Source organism: Nipponia nippon, unplaced genomic scaffold (genome assembly GCF_047370975.1).
Source record: "Nipponia nippon isolate SJK-2023a ecotype South Korea unplaced genomic scaffold, ASM4737097v1 scaffold_1, whole genome shotgun sequence".
Classification (NCBI taxonomy): Eukaryota; Metazoa; Chordata; class Aves; order Pelecaniformes; family Threskiornithidae; genus Nipponia; species Nipponia nippon.
The window spans coordinates 115327876-115349759 of NW_028262290.1; the positions used below are offsets into that span (position 1 = coordinate 115327876).

A 21884-nucleotide genomic window follows, 5' to 3' on the forward strand; every position below is an offset into this window, starting at 1 on the left:
GCAGATGAGTGCGCACTGGTATAATGGAGGTGTGTGCTTGCACACTTGGGTGCCTGCAGAAGGATGTGAGTCTTTGCATGTACTTGTGGAAGCACGCAGGCGTGCATGTGTGTGCAAGCTGAAGTGTGGTGTACCTTAATGAGTGTTTTCCATCCATGATTTTTTGTATTTTATTCAGTTTCATAGAACTCGAGGGTAGGGAGCAGATGGTCCATCAGGGTGCTACCTAGGAGCATGCAGGGACCCACTTTCATACACAAGTGCTTATGCACAGGCAACAAGACTCTAACAGATTAAGAAACTAAATTTTATTCTGTTTCCTGTGCTATGTGGGTTTTGCAAATAAGTTGTATATTGCTCCCCAGAATTCTGACGTGAGGTGTTCACGCATGTCATATGTTTTTTTTAAAAAACTGTTACATGTGCTTTGTATTTTGATATGTTTCTATAATCACAGGGAAATGGCAGGCAAGAAGAAAGAAACCCAGCTCCAGGTATAAATCCTAATTACTTTAACAATTCTAGAGATGAATAGATTTTTTTTCCTGCCTTTTTAAGATGATAAAATGTCAATTCATTTTATTTCAGGCCATAATAACCAATCAAAACCAGTGGGATGAAATGTTGCTGACAAAAGGTGTAGTAGGTACTAACTGTTACTGTTTTCTGTTTAATCTTTCATGAGGACATTCACAGTTTTTCATACTTATATTTCATATCATCTTTAATAGATACTTGTCATAAATCTAGAAGACTAGGGCCATATTATCTTTTAAAGAAAGGTTATATTAATATATTAATAAATTTATATATTGTGTTTATGAATATATACTGTTTTCTCTGATAAATAAGTACTTGTTACACATCATATTATCCATTATTTTATGCACTGCTATAGACCAGTGTTCAGAAAATACCTTTCCAATATGTTATTCTGTATTGTAGGAGGTAGGACACTTCTGTGGAAGTTTTTGCCTAAAATCTTGTACAGACTAAATTAATACTGTGCGGTTGTACTTAGCAGTTAATCGGTCAGCGTTCTTGAGAGTGCATGTTCTATGATGTGTTTGCAGTTTACTCTGTCCAATAACAGTGTCTCCTAGGAAATGTATTTGGGTAGAAGGAACAAATCTGTAATGGCATCCTATCTACAGAGGAGTAGTAATGGGAGAGAAATTATCTGTGTGGGTTCATGGAGGTAAAAATCCTGTAGAATAAAGATTCAGATAAGAATGAAAAGCAACAGTGGAAAAAGAAAAAAAAAACAAGAACAAGTAAAAGGAAAAGGAATGAGAGAAATGTAGCTGTTTGGATTAATCATCTCAAACAGTATTGTGAAGTAGGTTGTTGATGTCAAAAGTAATTGAAATAAAAGAGGAAACCATGATGTATCCACTGAATACACTGATGTATTCATGACACATTCATTGACTAGGAGAGTACTGAAAGATGCATATGAACGTCTTTCCAGTACTGTTCCAATACATTCATAAATATGTCTCGTTTTATAAGTTCCACAAGTCAGCTGTTTGTAATTCCAAACTATTACATTTTAGTAATAGATGTGTATCAAGCTTGGTGTGGTCCTTGCAAAGCTGCGGTGAATTTATTCAGAAAACTGAAGAACGAGTTTGGCGAAGATGATGTGTTGCATTTTGCAGTGGTAAGGATGTAAATTCTGTATGGGACTTAATTTACATTTTATTTTAAATGTATTTTTTTTTCTGTCCGCATATACAGAGCTTTCCTTTTACTGTCCTTATATCAAGTGGTCATAATTTTCACCTGGTTACCTCTTCTTCTGCACATCTCCTCATAAGACTTTGTTTAGAGGTAGATTAGAAATGGTAATAAATAGGGAAGGGACATTAATAGAAAGGGAGCTGATATCCCACAAATTTTGTTTTCCTTGATGAGACTGCACAAACATTCAAAAACTGGACTATATGATTTTTAGTTTCAAGCTTGTACATTATTGATTATCACATTGAAAATTCTTACATCCCGGAAAAATGCTGTTACATGTTTTTCCCAAATATTCCCTTATATTTCATTTTCAAAAGAACAAAAACTATAGTAGCAAAAATACTCCTCTACACTAGCAGTATAAAATAGGAGGTATGTATCATATTTAAAGTAGATAAATTTGTCTCACAGATTCAGTTCCTCCCAGATGTTGACAAAGATCATACTTTTTGATGTTACTTAAAACCTTCGTTTGCCCAATCAAAACATTTTTGCAGAAAATACATGTATTGTTTATATACAAAAAGTAGGCAGTTGTGTTCAGAGATTATCTCGAGTGCTTTCATAAAGTTGACCACATGTCACAAAGAACTTAATACAGTGAATAATCTCTTCTGTCAAGACTGCATGGACTACTTCCTCATTTATGCATGTTATTATGACCTACATGGGAAAACAGTATTAGGATAAGATATTTTTCCATGATTAGCTGCTGTAATATGAAGGGAGGCCAATCCCACGTTACCAAACCAGTTCTTTCTTCATCACCAGCAAGTGCCATAAGGACTGATAGTTGTATTTAAGACTGCAGTTTGAGTGTGTAACACCAAAGTATATAAGACTGAAGTTTTCTTGCAGGCAAAAAGATTTGTATATATATATTTTTATATATATATGCATATATATACACATTCACGTAAGTAAATAATCTTTTTCATCTGACTTCAGGCAGAGGCTGACAGCATTCCGACTCTGCAACCATTTAGGAATAAATGTGAACCTGTGTTTCTTTTCTGTGTTGTAAGTACATCACATCAGTTTCTTTCAATGTGCTACCTACTTTTGCATTAATTTTTCAGCAGATTAAGAAGAAATGTGAAGCTGTATAAATCATATCTTTACATTTTACAGTAGGTACAATCATATCATCAGATGTTGTTTACTCGAGGCTTTCCCATGCCTAAATCTGTGGTTCTCAAGCACATTTTTGTTGTGGCTGATGCACATACAGCCACAGAAGATTTGTGGTAGCCACAGTTTTGGTAGTTACTTAGTGAGAAATCAGTATAAGTTTTCCAGGGTTGCCTCACGTAAAGTGTCTACATGTGGCTACAGTGAAATGATTATTTTATGCACATCTTCCCTCAGGGAAAAAGATTTTACATTTCCTGCCACTTCAAGTTTTTTAAGATAAACAACTAAAATTGTATTTTTCACACCTGAGCAATTGTAACAATGAATCATATATTTATTATCTCTCCTTGATGGATACAGAAAGACTATTCTCCTAGGACTCCATTGTAGAACACTGCTCACTTACGAGCCAGTGGGTTTTTTCAACTTGAGGGTTCTAGGATTTGAATTCCTGCAACTAAGGGCCAAGAACCATGATACTTTCAGGACACTTTCAGGTTTGAATCTGAATGCTGCCAAGTGAAGTTGGCAGTATCTTTGATCATCAGTAGCCAGCTTCACTATGGTGCTCCTGAGTGTGGTAGAGCACACAATGAAACGTAATGCAAATGAAAAGATAGAAAACTCCATGTTACAGAAATTAAGAGCCAGTAAATTTCATATCTCTATTTACTTCTGACTTTACTATTAATGGTGAGCCTAGAAATAAACATAGAAAATGAGGCAGAAAAGGAAAGGAGGAAGTAAGACTAAGAAAAGTTCATTCTGAACTAGTAGAGACAGTAGTAGATATGATATACACTTCACTGGGCATAGGAAGTGGTCCTGTTGCTGGAAAAAATAGCAAGATAGAGCATGTTCCAAAACTCGAGTTAATGTGTAAACTAAGCGACAAAAACTCACCAAGAGTGTTATTTTCTCTTTTACAGAATGGCAAAATTATTGCAATAGTGAGAGGTGTAAATGGTCCTCTTATAAGTAAGAAAATAACAGAGCTAGTGCAAGAAGAGAGGGAAATTGCAGCTGGAAAGAAGGAACGCGCCAAGGTACTCACAAAACAGATATTTAAATATAAATGAGTATTTTTATTACACTTACATGGTTTCTCTCAATGCCTGTGATAGTGTTTTCTGTAATGTAATGTTTAATTTTTTGTATTTTTTTCTTGAAAGTATAGTGACATATGTGAGGGGTTTTTTTAGAAATTTCCATTAAGGGGTACTTTATAAAAACCTAAGAAATTTACAGATTAGCCTATTAATACAAGAAATGGAGAGATGGACGAAATGTCGTCTTTTAAATACCTCCAGGGATGGAGACTCAACAACTTCCCTGGGCAGCCTGTTCCAATGCCTGACTACCCTTTCGGTGAAGAAGTTTTTCCTAATATCCAACCTAAACTTCCCCTGGTGCAGCTTGAGGCCATTTCCTCTTGTCCTATCACTTGTTACTTGGGAGAAGAGACCGACCCCCACCTCGCTACAACCTCCTTTCAGGTAGTTGTAGAGAGCAATAAGGTCTCCCCTCAGCCTCCTCTTCTCCAGACTGGTGCTTGAGGACATGGTTTAGCGGTGGACTTGGCAGTGATAGGTTAATGGTTGGACTCGATGATCTTAAGGGTCTTTTCCAACCTTAACGATTCTATGATTCTATGTCACTAGCACATGAAGGTTTTAGTAATCTTTTTTCTTTCAGGACTGAGTTTTTTTCATATATAACTTAGTAAGAATGCATCATATGAAACAAAGACAGACATGGGAAATAGTCATGTCTCATTGCTTGTTTTGAGTGAAAATGGAGATGAAAGAACTCTGCTCACAATAAAAGGAAAATTTTAACAAACTGTAGCTCAGTTAAGGAAAACCAGGCCAGCCCAAGGTATTTCCTAGAATTGCTTGCTTTCCTGGGTAGCAAATACGTTATTATATTAAGATAAAAGTGTTGTAAAGATCTCACAGCTGTGTTTGGTGACTTCAGCTTCACACTGATGATGTACTTGTACTGTCTTTACAATTACCTTAGGTAGATGAACTTGTTTTCCTAGAAGAGAAATCATCAGAAGAGACTGTTGAGGAGAATGAGGGTAAATATATTTGATTTATTTTAGAAATGTTAACAGAAAGAACGAACATCTTTTTAGTTATTTGATTAAGAATTGTGTATGTCCAGCACCAAAGACCTTTCTTTGAGTTAATAACATGAGAGGTTATGACTGAGGATATCAAACTAGGAGGAATCTTTCTTCTGTAAGGAATTAAGATATTGGACTGTCATCATTAGTGTTTTCACCCCTGCTTTGGGAACCTTCAGAATTTAGGTCCCTGGCATATAGCAGCAGTGCTACGTGCCAGGAATATTCCTGTGTAAAACTAGTGCCTGAAAGTCACTTCTACACAGTCCCTGTGTTAGCTATATACTTTTGCTGGGATGGTACTTGTTAACCCTTGGATGTTCTACAGAAACACCAAGATAGGGGCAACCTGTGAAGGCTGGAAGAGTTAATCTCCGAAGGAATGGCATGCTTTGTATTTCAGATTATTTTTAATTAACTCTTTCACCAGACTAGATTTAAGCACTAAAGAACAGACTTACATAAGATCAAAAATCCACAATAGCAGGATAAGGTTCCAAAAAGATTGAAAAATATGCACCATCCTGCTTATGAGTCTTGTGCCTATGATTTATTTCAGGCTTGTCATGAGCTGGGACCTACATCTTTTCTATTCTTATTGTTACCTGTGGCTATTGAAGCTTCCTACTGCTTTTTAGACGCACAGAACACCATTCGGCAATGTTCAGATGGAATAAACTCATCCATCCTCTCTCTTCTTCTTTATCGTGGCTTTTTTTTTCCTGTGATAAGGCATTTGATCACTGTCACAGATTAAGTTGTGTCCATTCTCCTTCCTCTTCATGTCTTCTTTATTGTATGGTTCAAGTGACATATTCCTGACCTCAGCTTTAAACCCTCTGAGATCTAGTAGTACAGTATTATAAATCATTTAGCAATTATATAGAGACTTTCCACTAATCCACAGAACCTAAATGTGTGACAAAATCAGGGAAGAGAGTTTTCAGCTTGGGTTCAGCTTCAGGTTAGAGGATCCCTCAGAAGCCATAATACACTAACACTTTTTTGGTAATATTTTCCTTACTGCATGCAGGTGCCTATGAGTGTTTTCTAGTGCTGGAAAAAAAGTAGTAGCCTAGTGTTTCCGTTAAAGCTATCAAGTTCTTCGACAGTGTTTGGGATCTGATTGAATTACATGCTAATGCTTAACTGTAAACCTCAGATTCTGCAAAGAGAGATGTAGCTTATATTCTCTTCTAACCACTTTCTGTCATTTTGCAAGGGTCTGTAAGCTATGGATGTTGTAACTGTATGTCTACAGCCAGGAACACCTCTTGTTTTAAACATTAGATTCTGTTAGCAAGCATATATTACTTCAACAGTTGTTTATTGCAAATGACTTCAGCATCCACAATGCTAAGGAAACAAGCATCTACTGTGACAAGAAATGCATATTTTACTGGAAATCTCTAATATTCATACAGATTTTCACTTAGTGAATTTTCCTTAGTAATATTAATCCCTTTCACATTTCTAGTCTTGTACATACAGAACTCCCTAGATAAAGCACCCATCTTAAGTAGTAGTTTTTCCACCAAACCTAGCTGCATATGAACCATTTCTCCACCATATGACCCAAAACACCAGTGGTTCATCAGGAATGTGGATTCCAGGATTGGCCAAAGACAGTCCCTCACTCCAAGACATGCTTTAAGTATTGGAGTCACTTATTTTTTGGAACCACTGTTTGGCCATCTCAATATTAAAATGGAGAATTATTTAGAGAAACCAGCTTGTAAGTAATGGAAAATTCAGTTGTGTATTTATTTTGATAAATGTATTCATTGACACATTTTTTTCCCCTTTCCCAGAAGAAGTTGTCAGATATTCTGTTGGAATTATAAAACCTGATGATGTCTTAGAGGGACGCGTGGAGGAAATTAAACAAAAGGTAGACAAAATTTGAAGATTCATTCATCGTATTTAGCATAAGCATAGTAGCAAGATGTAAGATTAAGTAGATCCTAATTTTTTCCTAGACTTTAGAACAAGACCTGCTAATACTTCTCTGATCAGGATGATAAAAGCAAGATAATTTAGACCTGAAATAATATGGTATTCAGATTGACACTATTGTTTTAATATTTTATGTCACTAGGTGAGGTATGACATTGATTCATACTGTGTTGATCAGTGACATGAAATATACAAACAGAAGAGTTTTTTCCTTATATTGCAATGGAAACAAGACCTAGAAATTGTGGTGGTGAAGTTAGCTCTTCGCACGGCATCTTTAAGAGTTGTAGGCACACATAAATCAAGTAACCAGTTCTTTATGGAAGAGAGTGTGTGCGCAGGCACATATGACAATATATGTGTGTAGATGGTGAGGCTAATTCATGCATACTAGTCATTGTACGCTAATATTTGTCAGTAGTGCAGTATTTGTTCCTGCAGTGAAGAATGTGATTCCAGAAAGTACGCAAGGGTGCATCCAGGGATTCAGTATTTGTTTAAGCTGTCACACAGTGAAATAAAAATTCTTTTGCCTTCCAGAATATGATACTATAGTAATGGTCATTTCAATTACAGAAACTTCTCACTGTTTCTGTTACAAAAAATGCCTCATAACACTATATATCAAGCTAAAACTACACTAATTTTAAAAAGTGCTATGACAGGGCCAGGGACCTCTGAAGGAAAGAAAATCGGAGTGTTGTATAGGTTGTTTCTGCAATTACTCTACCTTGGCTAGAAAAGAAGGAAGCTCAGTAAAGGCAAAAAAAGCAGGCAGTGCTTGAAAGCAATTTAGCTGGAGCTAAGCAGCTGCTAGTTGGCTCTGCCTTTGCACTGCCTTATGAGGTGTGTACCCATACTGTTTCCACACTCAGCCTTGTCAAGGCAGTCTGGAAACACTCAGCAGCCTCATAGGGGCTTTTAAAGAGCAGAGTGCTGGTAAGCAGATTAATATTGGCATATGATCAGTATTGGGGCTGGGTAGTGCCTTTGTTGTTTAAATATCAGTATATGGTATAAACCTCATACCAGTGGACTATGAATTTTGATATAGGTCACGTAAGTGTGCATCTCTTACACATACTTGCATTTAGTGCAGTAATGTAACTTAAAATAGATAATCATAAAATAGATTTTATTTTTGTTTATTTGCTCTTTCTAAAGCCAAGTAGTTTAGCCAAATACAACAATTGTTGACAAGTACACATTTATATCACTACTATGATTAATATAATTTATAATAATATTTTTAGAGGTGGTTGCATGTTAATCACTCACAATGGTTAAAATGAGTTTATTCAATGTTAAATAAAAGGGATTATTAACTACTGAATGAATACATAGATTGAACTGCACTATATTTTTCACAAACATTAATTTAGTGGACATTGTAATCCTGAATTTAGTGAAGTGTTTTGAAAAGCTGGAACTTTAGTTTATGTAAACATAGCAGTTATATGTGGAATATTTTGTAGAATTTTAAACTTAAGATAGCTTCCAAAATCAATCAATCTTTAGTTTTACAATAACATATGAATTTGTATATATTCATTTTCAAATGCCACTGAGTAATAATTGAATAATTGCAGATTAGAGATGCAGGATTTGGCATTGAAGCAGCAGAGGAGAAAATGTTAACTGAAGAGCAAATCAGAGTATTCTATGCCCGGAATAAAGAACAGGTAAAACCAAACTGAAAACCTAAACAAAAGGAAGCGGTAAAACATATCATTGTAGCTACATGTGCTTGCAAATCTCTGTCTTGTAAATTTTTAGTATGTTGAAGAGCTGAATTAATGTAGATTTAGTACATAGAAAAAAGGAGATATTCTCTCTCTTTTTTTCTTACCACTTCATACAAATATGGCTTGGTAGCACTCTAACATTTCAACTAAATTAAATTGAACTCCAATTAAATATCAAAAGATTTTGTAGTTCTTTCTGTTATCAGAATGTGTATGACCCTTAGTCAGGGCCCTAAACATAGGCTGTTAGGTGCTGAAATGTAGCACAAAACCAAAATCCAGTGTCATCTATATGACAGTACTTATCTATTTGACACATACTCTTCCAGCCAGAAAATAAGTGGTAGTATATATTATGTTTTTTCTTCTTTACAGCTTTTATCATGGGGTAGCACTGGGAATAAGCATATGCACAGGCAGAAAGAGAAAGCATCTCCATTAAAGTTTATTTTTCTGGCCCTATCCTGTATTAGGGGACAACAAATAGCTAAGGGCAGACAGAAAGTTCAAGAAAACAATGAAATTATGCTGGTCACCATTAAATGGCAGTGGTCTAGCAAACTAGCACCTGAATATTGTCAAGTTCTTTGGCAGTATGATAGATAAAGTTAACTCTGCAGAAGGATCTGAATCACAAAAATGAAGTTGCTCAGCAAATATTTATGCCTTCTGCTATTTAAGATCTGCATAAGATAAAACAGAGGCTGGAATTATATGCAGACAACTAGTTCGGTTGATATTGTTAGAGGGACCAATAGAAGGGATCAATGAAAGGGTTGGCATAATCAAAAGAAGAAGCTGGGAAAGTGTTCCTGTGGCATTCCAAATGAATGAGAGTGAGACAAGATGGTTCCTACTGAAGCCAGAGGGAAAAAGGAAATCTGATAGTAATCACCAGATGGCTGCACTATTGTTTAGAAAGAAAGTAACAGTGAGGCCTTGTAAGGAATTGTGAAGAGCTTGGTTTTGGCAAAGCTGGGATTCCAGTTTAGACAGAGACAGTTTTGAAATAAAGGTAAAAATAAGCTATCTTCATGGGAACAGCAGCCAAATTTGAGATTAGTTAGGTGTAGAGGGAGACGGGGGAGGAACAAAGACAGGGAAAAAGCATGCAGTGTTTGATATATGGCAGCACTACTACCCCACAGCAGATCCTAGCCAACATTAGGACAGGGAGAATAACAAAACTACTATGAACTATCAGAAGCGGTTCAGAGGCCCCTATGCATATCGAGAAGCCAATTATTTGCCATTCTTTAAGTATGGTTCTAAGCTGAAAAATAATTATGTTAAAGTGACAACATGGAATATAGATTCCTTTGAGCTCAGTGGGCAAAATTATTCCTGATTTAATACTCTGCAAGCTTGCTGAAGAGTAGGCTGCCTGTTATAACAGAATGGAGACTCAAGGTAATAGACCTTCAGATATAACTGGAAGGAGAAATTGTTTCTTTTTAACGATAAAGCTGGGTGAGCCAGGAGAGCCAACTCTAACAGACATGATGTGAGCAAGTGTACTTTTGAAGCCACAACAGTACAGATTCTCCCTTTATGCATTGTACTAAATGTTTTTGTACTTGTATCGATTCTCTTTTGAGTTTGTTCATCTTGTGAAATGGGTTAAGTGTATGCATAGATATGAAGATAATTGAAAGAGAAAAGTAATTAATTGAAAGCGCACATGAATATTTCATCCTCATATTATTAAAGGAAAAATGTATCATACACAATCAGATGAGGGTGACTGGTAAAGAAAAGATTTAGTCAAATATTTAAGAGGAGAGAAAAATATTTGAGGAAATTCACAATATTGAAGAAGAAGGTGACATACAAGGAAAAAAAGATTAAAAACTCACAACAGTTTCAAAAGTTATTTTCTGATGAAAATGTACATTTATAGGATTGAAGGTTGAAACTGGAGGAGTGAAAAGAACATAGCAAAGAGAATGAAGTAAAAGCCAACAAATGTCTTGCAAATATCTCAGTATTCTGTATTTGCAGCCAGCTACATGATTTTTAGTTTCAAAAATTATGCCTGGAACTGTATTGCAGTTTGTTATGTCACACTATATGTGCTACAGCAAGCATAGCATTTGATCACATCGAGTTTCTAGATCATTTTCTTCACTCTTGTCATTTGCATTTTAACCTGCAAGAACATGTGGCACTTGCTTAATGTAATTTTATTACTTCATTTACCTCAATTAACTGTGTTTTAGACATTTTATAGTAGTGTTGTCTCAAATGACTGATCAAAAAACTTCCCAAACAATTTGACAGGGTTTTGAGTAATATATGTGAATGCCATTTTAGAACAGGAACTATGAGTTACTTTGGAAAGGATGGTCATCTCATTTCTGATTATAAACTCAGAGTTCCTGCAATTCATAGGGTAAAAATTATGTTTTTTAGCCTGATTTTGATGATTTTGTTCAATTCATGATGAGTGGACCATGCCACGTTTTGGTAATCACTAAAAAAGAAGCAACTGATGCTATTCCTCACTGGAAAGAACTACGGAAATCGAGTAAGGGTGTGCCTGATGAGCCTGAGAAGCCAGACAGGTAACTAACAGTGAAAATGTGCATATGATTCAATTACAGTATTCAGAGCACACCAGAAACACAAATCACATAAACACACCACATTCTTGCAGATGCTCACATGTCCATATGCACAGGGTCCAGGGAACAGGCAGAGTTCAGCTGATCTTCCACAAGACCATTACTAGAGATGCAATCATAGTTCCTGTGGGAACAGAAACTACTTGCTTCCTAGGTAAAGACAACAAGCAAAGAGCACTGATCCCTCGCCATTTCTCAACTAGCCTTGAATAGGTTGTCAGACTGACGGGAACAGTGCTATACGTCAAAGCTGATGTACTCCATAAAATTCCACTTCATACTAGTTCACCCAGACAAAGTGACCACCAGCATTGCCCGTTGAGGGTTGCACTCTTGCCCATGTTTACTCTTATGTATGCTGGAAAGCTGTAGATGTGGCCCATGGGAGACTAGGGGACACCTGAAACATGCTGTGCTCCCTGGGACCACTCTGTAAAAGCCAGCAAACAAGTGGGAAGGTTTTGGATTTTGTTCCCCTTCCACTCCAAGACGCATAAAAGCATTGTAAGGATTAGCTGTTCACAACCATGGTATCTTGAAATGTCTGTTCTCCTATGCCAAATATTTGTAGAGAATTTTAAAGAGGATGATAGTTGTATACACAGCATCAGACAATAGAGTGTTCACAAAAATTCAAATATTGGATCCAGTTTTACATTTAGACATGAGATTTACTTAAAGCAACATGAATTTAAATACTTTGTTCCAAAAAAGAACTTGTCATCAATATTTTTGTTGATGCCTGCTGCATCCCTTTCTGCATTAATTTAGTACAACTGAGGAATATTGCATTTTCTGTAAGTGGCCAAGAGTGACTGTATTTACATAGCTAAATAAACCTTAGAAATACAGGCAAGTAACAATGAGCAGTATCTCTGTTAAAGACAATTCCGTAGTGCTATCAGTTTTGGGTTTTTTTTTCATGCTATACATAAATTAAGCACAATCCTTTTATTGATCATTCATTATACGCTGTACACTTGTCAGTGGTAATTCTGTCTAATGAAACAGAGAGACTCTTTTGAATAAGCTAGAGGGGAATTAGAAAAGCTGCATGGCTGAGACTTCTCATTCATATCACATGACAAGGCACTTTTTGAGAAGATTAATAATTCTCTTCTCAGAACCAATATTTCAGTCATGAATCTGAATTTAATAAAAACTTAGTTTGGCATTCTATTCTTATGTTTCACTAAACTTTAAGAAAGTACATTTTCAAGAAGTCAACTATTAACACAATGCATGCAGTAACTTAAATATTGTATTACTTTGTGTCTTGTTAGTTTGGAAGGAACCATGGAAACTGAGAGTATATTAAATATATGTGATGTCGAAGACAGTATAGAAGATGCCAGCAGGCAACTTGCCTTCTTTTTCCCAAATTTTGATAGAAAGAACACAGACCAAAAAGTTGAAAAGACTTTGGCCTTAATTAGACCTTCTCTCTTAAAGGAAAGACGGCGTAAGTGTTAATAACTACATCTTCCATCTAGTGTATAGAAAAAGTCTCATATTTTAAAAACTCTAACTCTACTAATGAAATGTTCTTATGCTATATTGTCTCACCAGCATTAAGCTGACAGTAATCTTTGTCAGAAAAAGAGTTACATGGTTGATGTTTTTGATATATTGAGAATGTAAATTTCAATGCTATTTTGTTCCTTTGCTTGATTTTTCAAGAATGTCTTTAGATTGTGTATTTGGATGGAATGTTTCTACAGGACCTCTCAGATAAGCTAGCAGTTTCAAAGTATAGTGTAGGGGATCACACTTTCTGCCGTAATAAAGTACCTGATACTATCCTTGAATGACAGGTCAATGGTAGATCAATGGCAAGGTGAAAAAGATCTAACCCAGGATGTCTTATGCTGCACAAGGCAGTGCTGCACAAAGGCAGGTCTATACAGACGTTTTTACAGATTAAATCAGAAAATCTACCCCATTAGCATGAAGATCCATCCAAACAAGTTTACTTTTCTTCTCAGGCATATATTTTCATTTTTTTTCCTAGATTCTAGGTCGCACTTTTATTTTTGACTTGAGAACCTCTGTACTGGAAATAACCTATACACAGAGATCTGAAAGACTACAATTTTGACCTCTCCTTGTGTATTAATTTTCTTGATTGTTATCTAGTATGTTGCTAGAGCAGCAGTTTTGCAGTCCATGTATGGGTAATTACAGAGTCATTTTGACTTGTACCAAACACTGCTTACTTATGCATATGGTCTTGTAAGACTTAATCAAATGAATATTCACCTATTCAAAATCCTTAGACCTTCTTTTGGTGATAGCAACATATATCATATTTCTCAGTCAGGAATTCCTACTGAGGTTTCTGAAGTGAGAGAAAGCCTTAAGAAAGTGAGCATCAGCTTTCTGAGTGTCCAGGACACTACTGAAGCCCTCTAGCAGTTGCTTTAAGTTAGTTTTCTGTTCTCCAGTTAAAAAATTAATTCACCTGTAAAAATTTAACATTATGACTGGAAAGTCCACGTCATTTCTTCGCAAGTGTGCAAATTAATGAATGGATGGCAATTTAGCATTATTTCAATATTTTAAACAGATTCTATCATGCAAAGAATAAAGGATGATGGATTCCAAATAGCAATGCAGAAAGAAATAATCCTCTCTGAAGAACAGACACGTGAATTTTACAAAGAGCATGAAAATCAAGACTACTTCCCAATCCTTCTAGAGCAAATGACCAGGTACGTTGAATGAAAAAAGAGTATGGTGATCTATAACTAAGACTGAAATTTTCACAATGAATAATTATCCTGAATAATACATGGCTACAAGACACCCATGTATCTGAGAGTTTAGTAAAACTCAAAACCAGGACTAGACAACTGCAGATAATGAGATAATTACCAAGTATAGTAGATAAATAAATCAGGTTTTTAAAAATTACTAGCTACTCCATATCTCTGTATGCAGCATGTTGAAGTCAGTGGCCAGTTCCATTGATTTGGGTGAAAACAGTTGAGCTCTGCTCTGGAAGGCTGCATTTAGGTTGCCTGTAGGAGAGTTCTGAAATCTTCATCCAGGTTTTGTGCTGGATTCCTTGGGGAGGAAAAATAAATCGTGTTTAAATATTGCCTTCATATGAAGTTGGGACATGGCTGGGACAAATACAAAAACTTAGGAGCTGTTCAGCATTTTTATGTCTAATAATAAAGACATAGCTCATTTCTACAACACTCTTGCTGTCGTGTTAACAGTCAGTAACTTTGAAATTTAAATTTGCATTTAAGCCCCATAAAGTTTTATAAGACCGTAGCTGTTTAAATGGAGATGGGTTTTTAAATCCTCCAATACTAGGACTCATTTTCCTGGCCTGGACTATACATAATCAAATTCTTTTTACGAATTACAGAGAGTTTAATATTTGATGTTTTTAATGCCAGTTTTCCCATTTTACAGTGGTCCAACTCTTGTACTTGCTCTAACACGAGAAAATGCTGTAGCACACTGGAGAGATTTATTAGGCCCAAAGACTGTTGAAGAGGCGAAGAAGGAAAATCCGAACAGGTAATACTTACAATAGTAAACTACCATTCACAGCTTCCAATTTACTTTTGCGTTGCTCGTCTCAATGAATACCACATTTCAACTGGTGTAACTATAGTGCCATCATCTGGAAACTGATACATATTTCTGCAGTTTGTAAAGCTTTTCTTGGAAGAAGTGTTGTATTACATGTAGTGACTATAGCATTTTTTGAGAAATAATGTATATTAAACATAATGAAAAGCTGAGTTTAAAAAAAGAGTATTGAAACAAAAGAAGATCTCTTGGGTCAGAGAAAAATCCTTGTCTGCTAGAAGCACATACCACAGGAAGAATTCACCTGTAATAATCTTTTTATAATTTTGCTCTGATGGTCATATGAACAGGTTACTTGGCTATTAAGTTGAATCTTTGTGACCATGGATGACAATTTTTAGGTTTTGTGGTCTACAGAAGTATTGCTATTAATTTTCTACGTGGAAAAAATATTGGTAATATGTCATGCTTATTGATCTTTTTGCTTGAAGTAGCACCATTATTTTTTAGAATAAATGCTTATTTTCTTAGCTTAATTAAAACTTTCCATCCATAGCATATGTTATTTGTGACTAAGTTTCTTCTACACATTTTATAAATGAGCATCTTAGTTTTACTTGCTTATTTTATTGTTCTAAGAAACTGCTGTGGTATCATCTTACCTGTTGTGTTTCATTAAGCAAGAACTGTTATTATTTTGGAAATATAACAAGATGACTGTTAGGAGGGAAGGTGTTCATATTGCAGGCAGTTAATTAAAAAGCTGATTGTTCTTTCTGTAGACTATGAAGACTTCTTACTCCTACAGAGAGATCATCAAGCAGTTAAGTCACCAGATCAACATTAATTTATATTCACTGGGATAAGGCTAGTCGTAGTTGAAGCTCAAAATGGCTATTCCTTTAAGTAACTTATTCTTTTAATGACTTTTAGTTTACGTGCAAAGTATGCAGTCAACAACGTACCTATTGGTCAACTGCATGGTAGTTCTACACCCAGTGACGCTCAGAAGGAATTACAGTTCTTCTTCCCTCAGGAGCACACACTGGCATTAATCAAACCTGCTGCTGCTAAGCAACATAAAGGTAAATGATCTAGAAAGTATGGGCTATGTCTACAGATGCAATTTCTACAAAATATTAGCAATGTACACTGCAGTAAGTCATGTCAGATGCATTCTTTTTATTCTCTGAAATGCTTTTTCTGTGCAGAGAAATGCTTTTAGAGGGCTTGCATAATTCATATTGAGGTCTCAAATGTCATATTTCCTTTGTTTAGGCTGCGTATAGCTCTTTCTGCACAAGAATAGTGGTGAATTGACTTGAGAGAGTTCTTAGCTAAGTTAAACAGTTTAAAAACCAGGCACTTGCGCAAACTCGCCATTCAGCATCTTTCTAAGTCAAAGGAGAGAGAGGCTTCCTAAAGTCATGTTACTTATTTCAAACAGGTATCTCTACTGACTAAAAAGGGGTTGTTGCTTAATTGGATGCATTCCCATCCTTAGTTTAAGTCACTGTTAGACAAAGGGAATGAGGAGGAAAGGTCAAAGTATACCATGTACAATCTGGAATGTTACCTTAAAGATTTTTGCTGCCACTTTTTTTAAACCCTCTATCCAGAGCCTCTTCTTGGCATTCTTCTTTTCTGTCCTAACAAATTTCAGTAGTCTTTCTAATGTTTGGGTGTTTTTTTGCATCTAAACTTTCTAATGTTAATTCATCATTGTCTTTTGTGAGTCTTTCTTCCTCTCTTGTAACCATCCAGACTGATTTTAGCAGGCCAGCTGGTGTGTGATGTAGCATTGCACTGACAGTCCATGTTCTATCCAATGTGAGAAACAGCAGTGAAAGCTACTGGTATAGTTTGTAACAGTCTGGGTTTGTCACCTGCATAGAGATGGATTAGTGCAATGACAATGGTTTCTGTGTATTTTAGAGGACTATTGAAGTGTTTGTCATATTGTCCATGATTGATACTGTAAGTAGAATTTTAATAGGTACAGGTGATTTTTTTTTAAAAGCATCTAGTATTTTCTGAAACTTTTAAAATTTGGGTGTTTTTTTGCATCTAAACTATTTAAATCAAGAATGAGTTTGCTTGTTATTCTCCTAGGTGACATTATGCAAAAAGTTAAAGATGCTGGATTTACCATCTCAAAGATTAAAGAAGAAGCTTTAACTCGTGAAATGGCTACACAGTTTTACAAGGATCACAAAGGAAAACCCTTTTTTGAAGAGTTAGTGACTTGTATGACTGAGTAAGTGTCTCATTGTACAATACTGAGATATGTAAGTATACATCAAACTTTGAATTTACAGTGCCAACAAAACATGCTACACCCAAAGTGGGCTAAGGATTTTACACTCTGTCACTCTTTCTGGCAAGTTTAATGGCTTGAATGCTCTGCCTTTAAAAGGAAGATTTAAAATTCTTTCCAAACTTATGAATAGTGACTATTACTTTGGATTTTTTTCTCAAAAAAAAAGAACTAATTTCTGGTGGAATTCTTGTTCCTCCCATGTAGGACAAATATCTTCCTCATAATATTGTTAGTATAGCTGTTGATAAAACAGTATGTATTGCCTTGCTTCAGAAATTTTTGGGTGAGAATCTTTCTAGGACAAAATGTCCAAATCCAAATAGCTGATCATCATAATCTTTTTGGCTTTCAAATACAGGACATTGTCTTAAACAAAACACTCAGAAACAAATTTAAAAATTTAAACAATTTTTAGAAAGTCAGGTAGTGTGATGCTTACCATAACCCTTCATGGTACCTCTGAAGTCAAAGCTAAGTCTGCATCTCAGAATAGTGTAAGAGCTTCATGTATTGATTTTACAGGGGCCCATCGGTGATAATGATCTTAACAAAGGAAAATGCTGTGGAAGAGTGGAGGCAGCTAATAGGTCCAACCGATCCAGAAGTGGCAAAAGAGACCTCTCCTGAATCAATTCGAGCTCACTTTGCACAAGATATTTTGTCTAATGCTGTTCATGGATCATCTAATAGAGAACATGCACTGAAAAGCATTGAATGTGTATTTGGAGAGATTGATACAGACTGAACAATTAAGATACAATTTCTGAAAATTTATATTCATGTCATTAGATGCATTTGTCTACCCAACCACCTATATTTAAGACTATATATACACACATATTTTCCTTCATACTCCATCCATTTTTTTATCAGCCAGTTTATCAGCTTTGCCATATTGCAAAGCATATCAATGTAACAAGTAATACCTGCTAGAAGTTTGACGTTAGTAATGATTTCTTTATGTATGCTTAGTAGATAGTTTTTCTTTCATCATTTTAACAGATTTATGCCTTTCCAATAGTTCCAGGAGTCTAAGGTGTTTTGTACATAACTACTTGAAAAAAAGCAGGGTCGAGGAAGGTCATTAAAACACTGTTAATGACATGTCCACTGTGATGTGGATGGAGTCCTCCAGTTCAGGCAGTCTACAGAGGAGAAGTGCTGAAAGGTAGTGGAGGCACTGCTACAATATTGGCAGGGAGCAGCAGCAAGTGTGGGAATGCCCCACAAGGGAGAAGGAGCCAGGAACTAAGCATGACCACAGCACGGGCTGTGCCCTCACCAGTGGGGCGCAGCCCCACAGCATCCAAGCAGAACTGGGTAGCCACATCCATCAACAATTCCAGACAAATCAAGTAATGAACCAGGTCCAGGACACATTCAAGGGTCCAGTCAGGAACAACAGCCAGAGGGCCAGAGACAGGTACTCCTGCAACACAGCTCACACAAAGATTAAGACGAAGTGTGGGCTATAATGGGGCTCCTGGGCCCATTGGCCAATGGTATGGATATGCATCCCAGGTGAGACTCCTCAGGGTTATTAAGGCCTATTGGTTCCCTCAGGGCACTGAAAAACATTTGCATTGTTTATTTATCCTTTCCCTAAACATCTTCTAACGATTACTGTCACAAGTAGGATAATAAAATAGAAGGTCCTTTCCAGTCCATTTACTCAATTCAAATATATAAGATGAAGTAAAATATAAAGTCAGCTCTTACATAACAACTATTCTTGACACATACCTCCTTGCCAAACTAGTGAATTTGTATTCTGTCTCAGTCTAACTTGGCTGGCCTTGATGAAGAACACAAAAATTCTTCCGTAGCTGATATATTCTCACTTTTGCTGTCCGAGTCTGTTGAAGGTTGAGATACTAAAGAATGCCATTCAATTAAAGCAATTTACTTACGGCATTGATTATAAATGCGAAGTCCAGAAAGAATGAAGTCTGTCTCACACTTTCTTTATTGCTCCTATTGTATTTAATACAACTAGCTGTTTTAAAGAGCTTCCTGACAAATATTTCTGTTGTGATGGGGCATTTGTTATTATAGACATTCCTCCAGCAGAAGTTGGACTAAGCATTCTCCTGTGGCCCATTTTCACCTACAGCTGCTTTACTGCCATAAACTTGACTTGAGGCTAGCTAGCCTGTAGGAAGCTGTGATTAGTGCAGAATTTCTATGTCGCCTCATGAGGTGAGTTCTGAGAAAAATACTTCAGAATTGCTGTATGGTTTTTGGCTTGTTTTTTTCCTTCAAAAATCCATTAAAACTGTTCTTCCTGGCATTATTTCAGCACTCTGTGTCTTTTAGGTGCTGGCACACTGTACTTGAAACTAAGAAGCAGTTTCAGAAAAGGACTGAGTAGGGCAATTTCAGATATATCAATTAATTTCCCAAAATCCTTGCTAGAGTTAATGGCTTCTCTACCAATGGAGCAAATACAGTGTTGAAGGTTTAGATAGGATTATTTTTTGACAGGAGCAGAAATGCTGAAACAGCAAGATATGTTTATGTTTTAAGAGTTCATTAATCTACTGATGGAAGTTCACAACCAAATAGTAAATGTTTGATAGGTATCACACACAGGTTTTGAATACTGTGGATTATTTATTGCACTGATCTTAGAAGCCCCTTAGCTGTAGGGGTACAGGAGCTTTGCCTGGTTAAATGTGATATAATTTTATATACTGAGTTATTGCTTGTTTAACTATCATTCTTCATCCTCCATTACATCACTCTCAAGCAATATGGCATTTTTTCCTGTTTGGTTTAACTGTTAGCTGTTGAAGGACTGCATTTATTTGAGTTCATATATTCATGTGTGTCACTTATGACCCCTGCTTGGGGGATCATAAGTGCTTGGTTAAAATGATTCAGTAGATTACATTGAAATATTATGCATAGATCTATGACAGCTTTTCTACCCATTGCATAAGTATGCAAACCCAAATTGAAATGTGGGAACATTTAATTTATTAATGCTTATTTGCTTGTCCTAAATATGTTCTTGATCTTAATGTCTTTTAGCAGCTTTGGAAAGGAGGAATTTAAGAGTTACATTTCAGAACAATAAAAATAACTGTTTCAGTCAGCTGATGGAGAGATTCAGATTCACAAAGGTTGTGTATCTTTGAGCTACAGACTTTTGTAGAATTATCAAAATATCATGTATTCAAAAGCATGGCAATTGAAATACTGTCAATATCTTAACAGATTACTTTGTCTCTTTAAAAGTTTAACTCAAGACTTAGGTATTGTACACATAATTTAGACTGCCATCCACTCTTCTTCGAATTTTATATTACTGTGACATAGACATGGATGTAATGTTTAAGAGTTTGAGCACTTGTGATGGGATCAGCAAACATTTGCATTTATAGAGTCAGGAGGAATGTGTTCCAACATAAACTCAGTTGAGTCTCACAGATGAAAATCTCCTTGCAATTAAATTTACACAGCTCCTCTGCCTACAAATCTTACAGAAAGTCTGACTCTGTCCTTTTATCATACCTAAATGCCAGACCAAAAGAGAATGTGACCTTCATAGCCGTTTATTTAGAAAATATCTCGCGGTTCAGCGCAGAATTAGGTGGTGCAGAGTTGTGATGAAAATTCTTCCAACACTAACAGAAGATAACATAATTATTCTTCTGATTTTTGTCCCAGCAGGAGGGAAATGGAACCACAGGACATGTTTATTTGTACAACAGACCACATATTTCCTTGTTTAGGAACTTTAATAAAATCATAATCTGACACTAAGACTATATTAAAGATCTGTTTCAATTTAGAATAATAAACAAACTGGTTCTAAATCTCAAAATACCGCTTAAGAAGATTTAGTATGTCTGATTGTAGTGAGTATTTGTACTGAATTACTGCATAATAAAATAAGAGAAGTGGGGAAAAAGCTTTTTTCCCCGCCAAGAAGATGGAGTCAATCAGCTTGTGGTTGTGTACTGCTGCACTGTTTTTCCTTTGCTCTGGCTGCTGAATGATCTGCACTGGCAGGTCAGACCTCGCAAGTATCTGTTCACTTTATCCACAGTTCTTTGTAAGGAAATGATTAGCTTTCTGATTACCTTGTTCAGAGGATAAATGCTGATGTTCTCTGAGTATCTACAAACTAAAGTTTTCATTATACTGTAACCAGAAGGAATCAAAATAGTTAGGGTGTTGGTCTGTTTGGGGCATCTCTTGATCACTCTGATGCATCCATCAACCGTCTATCTGTAACATACACTGTCTGACATATTTAAGGTACTTTTGGGGTTTGATCTCAGAATTCCCATCTAGAGAAAAGGACTACGCCCTCCCTTCCAAATACTTTCATTTATGCTTATTGCCATACTGGTTTATGCACAAGCCTTTTGGCAGCAACAACAGGAGCCAGTCTGATATTAATAGGCTACCTGGAACCCCTTGAATTTACTGCTTCTCTAAGAATCAAGTTTGAAAACCTGTTTCACCTTCCATTAAGGCTGGCGTTCACTTTTGGAGATGTTACAAGAAATACAGTGTCAGCAGCTGAAATCAAATGTAGATGCTTGACTAGGTTTAATTAGAAGTAATGTACCTCTACAGAAATTAAATACTTATTTGTAGGTCCTTGCAAGTTATTACTTTTTACCATAAATGGAAACATAATTTTGAATCTTTGTTGACCCATATTG

At 36.0% G+C, this 21884-nt stretch overlaps 1 protein-coding gene across 1 annotated transcript; it reads left to right on the forward strand.

The window, feature by feature from the left end:
• Positions 1 to 461: 461 nt before the first annotated feature.
• On the forward strand, positions 462 to 17950 carry NME8 (NME/NM23 family member 8). Its single transcript, XM_087759449.1, has 15 exons — positions 462 to 494; positions 589 to 646; positions 1557 to 1663; positions 2695 to 2766; positions 3810 to 3926; positions 4903 to 4963; positions 6823 to 6902; positions 8557 to 8649; positions 11125 to 11276; positions 12620 to 12798; positions 13903 to 14047; positions 14763 to 14870; positions 15819 to 15970; positions 16998 to 17142; positions 17728 to 17950. Exons 1-15 carry the CDS (start codon positions 462 to 464, stop codon positions 17948 to 17950), a joined length of 1725 nt encoding a protein of 574 aa, XP_087615575.1.
• Positions 17951 to 21884: the final 3934 nt, after the last annotated feature.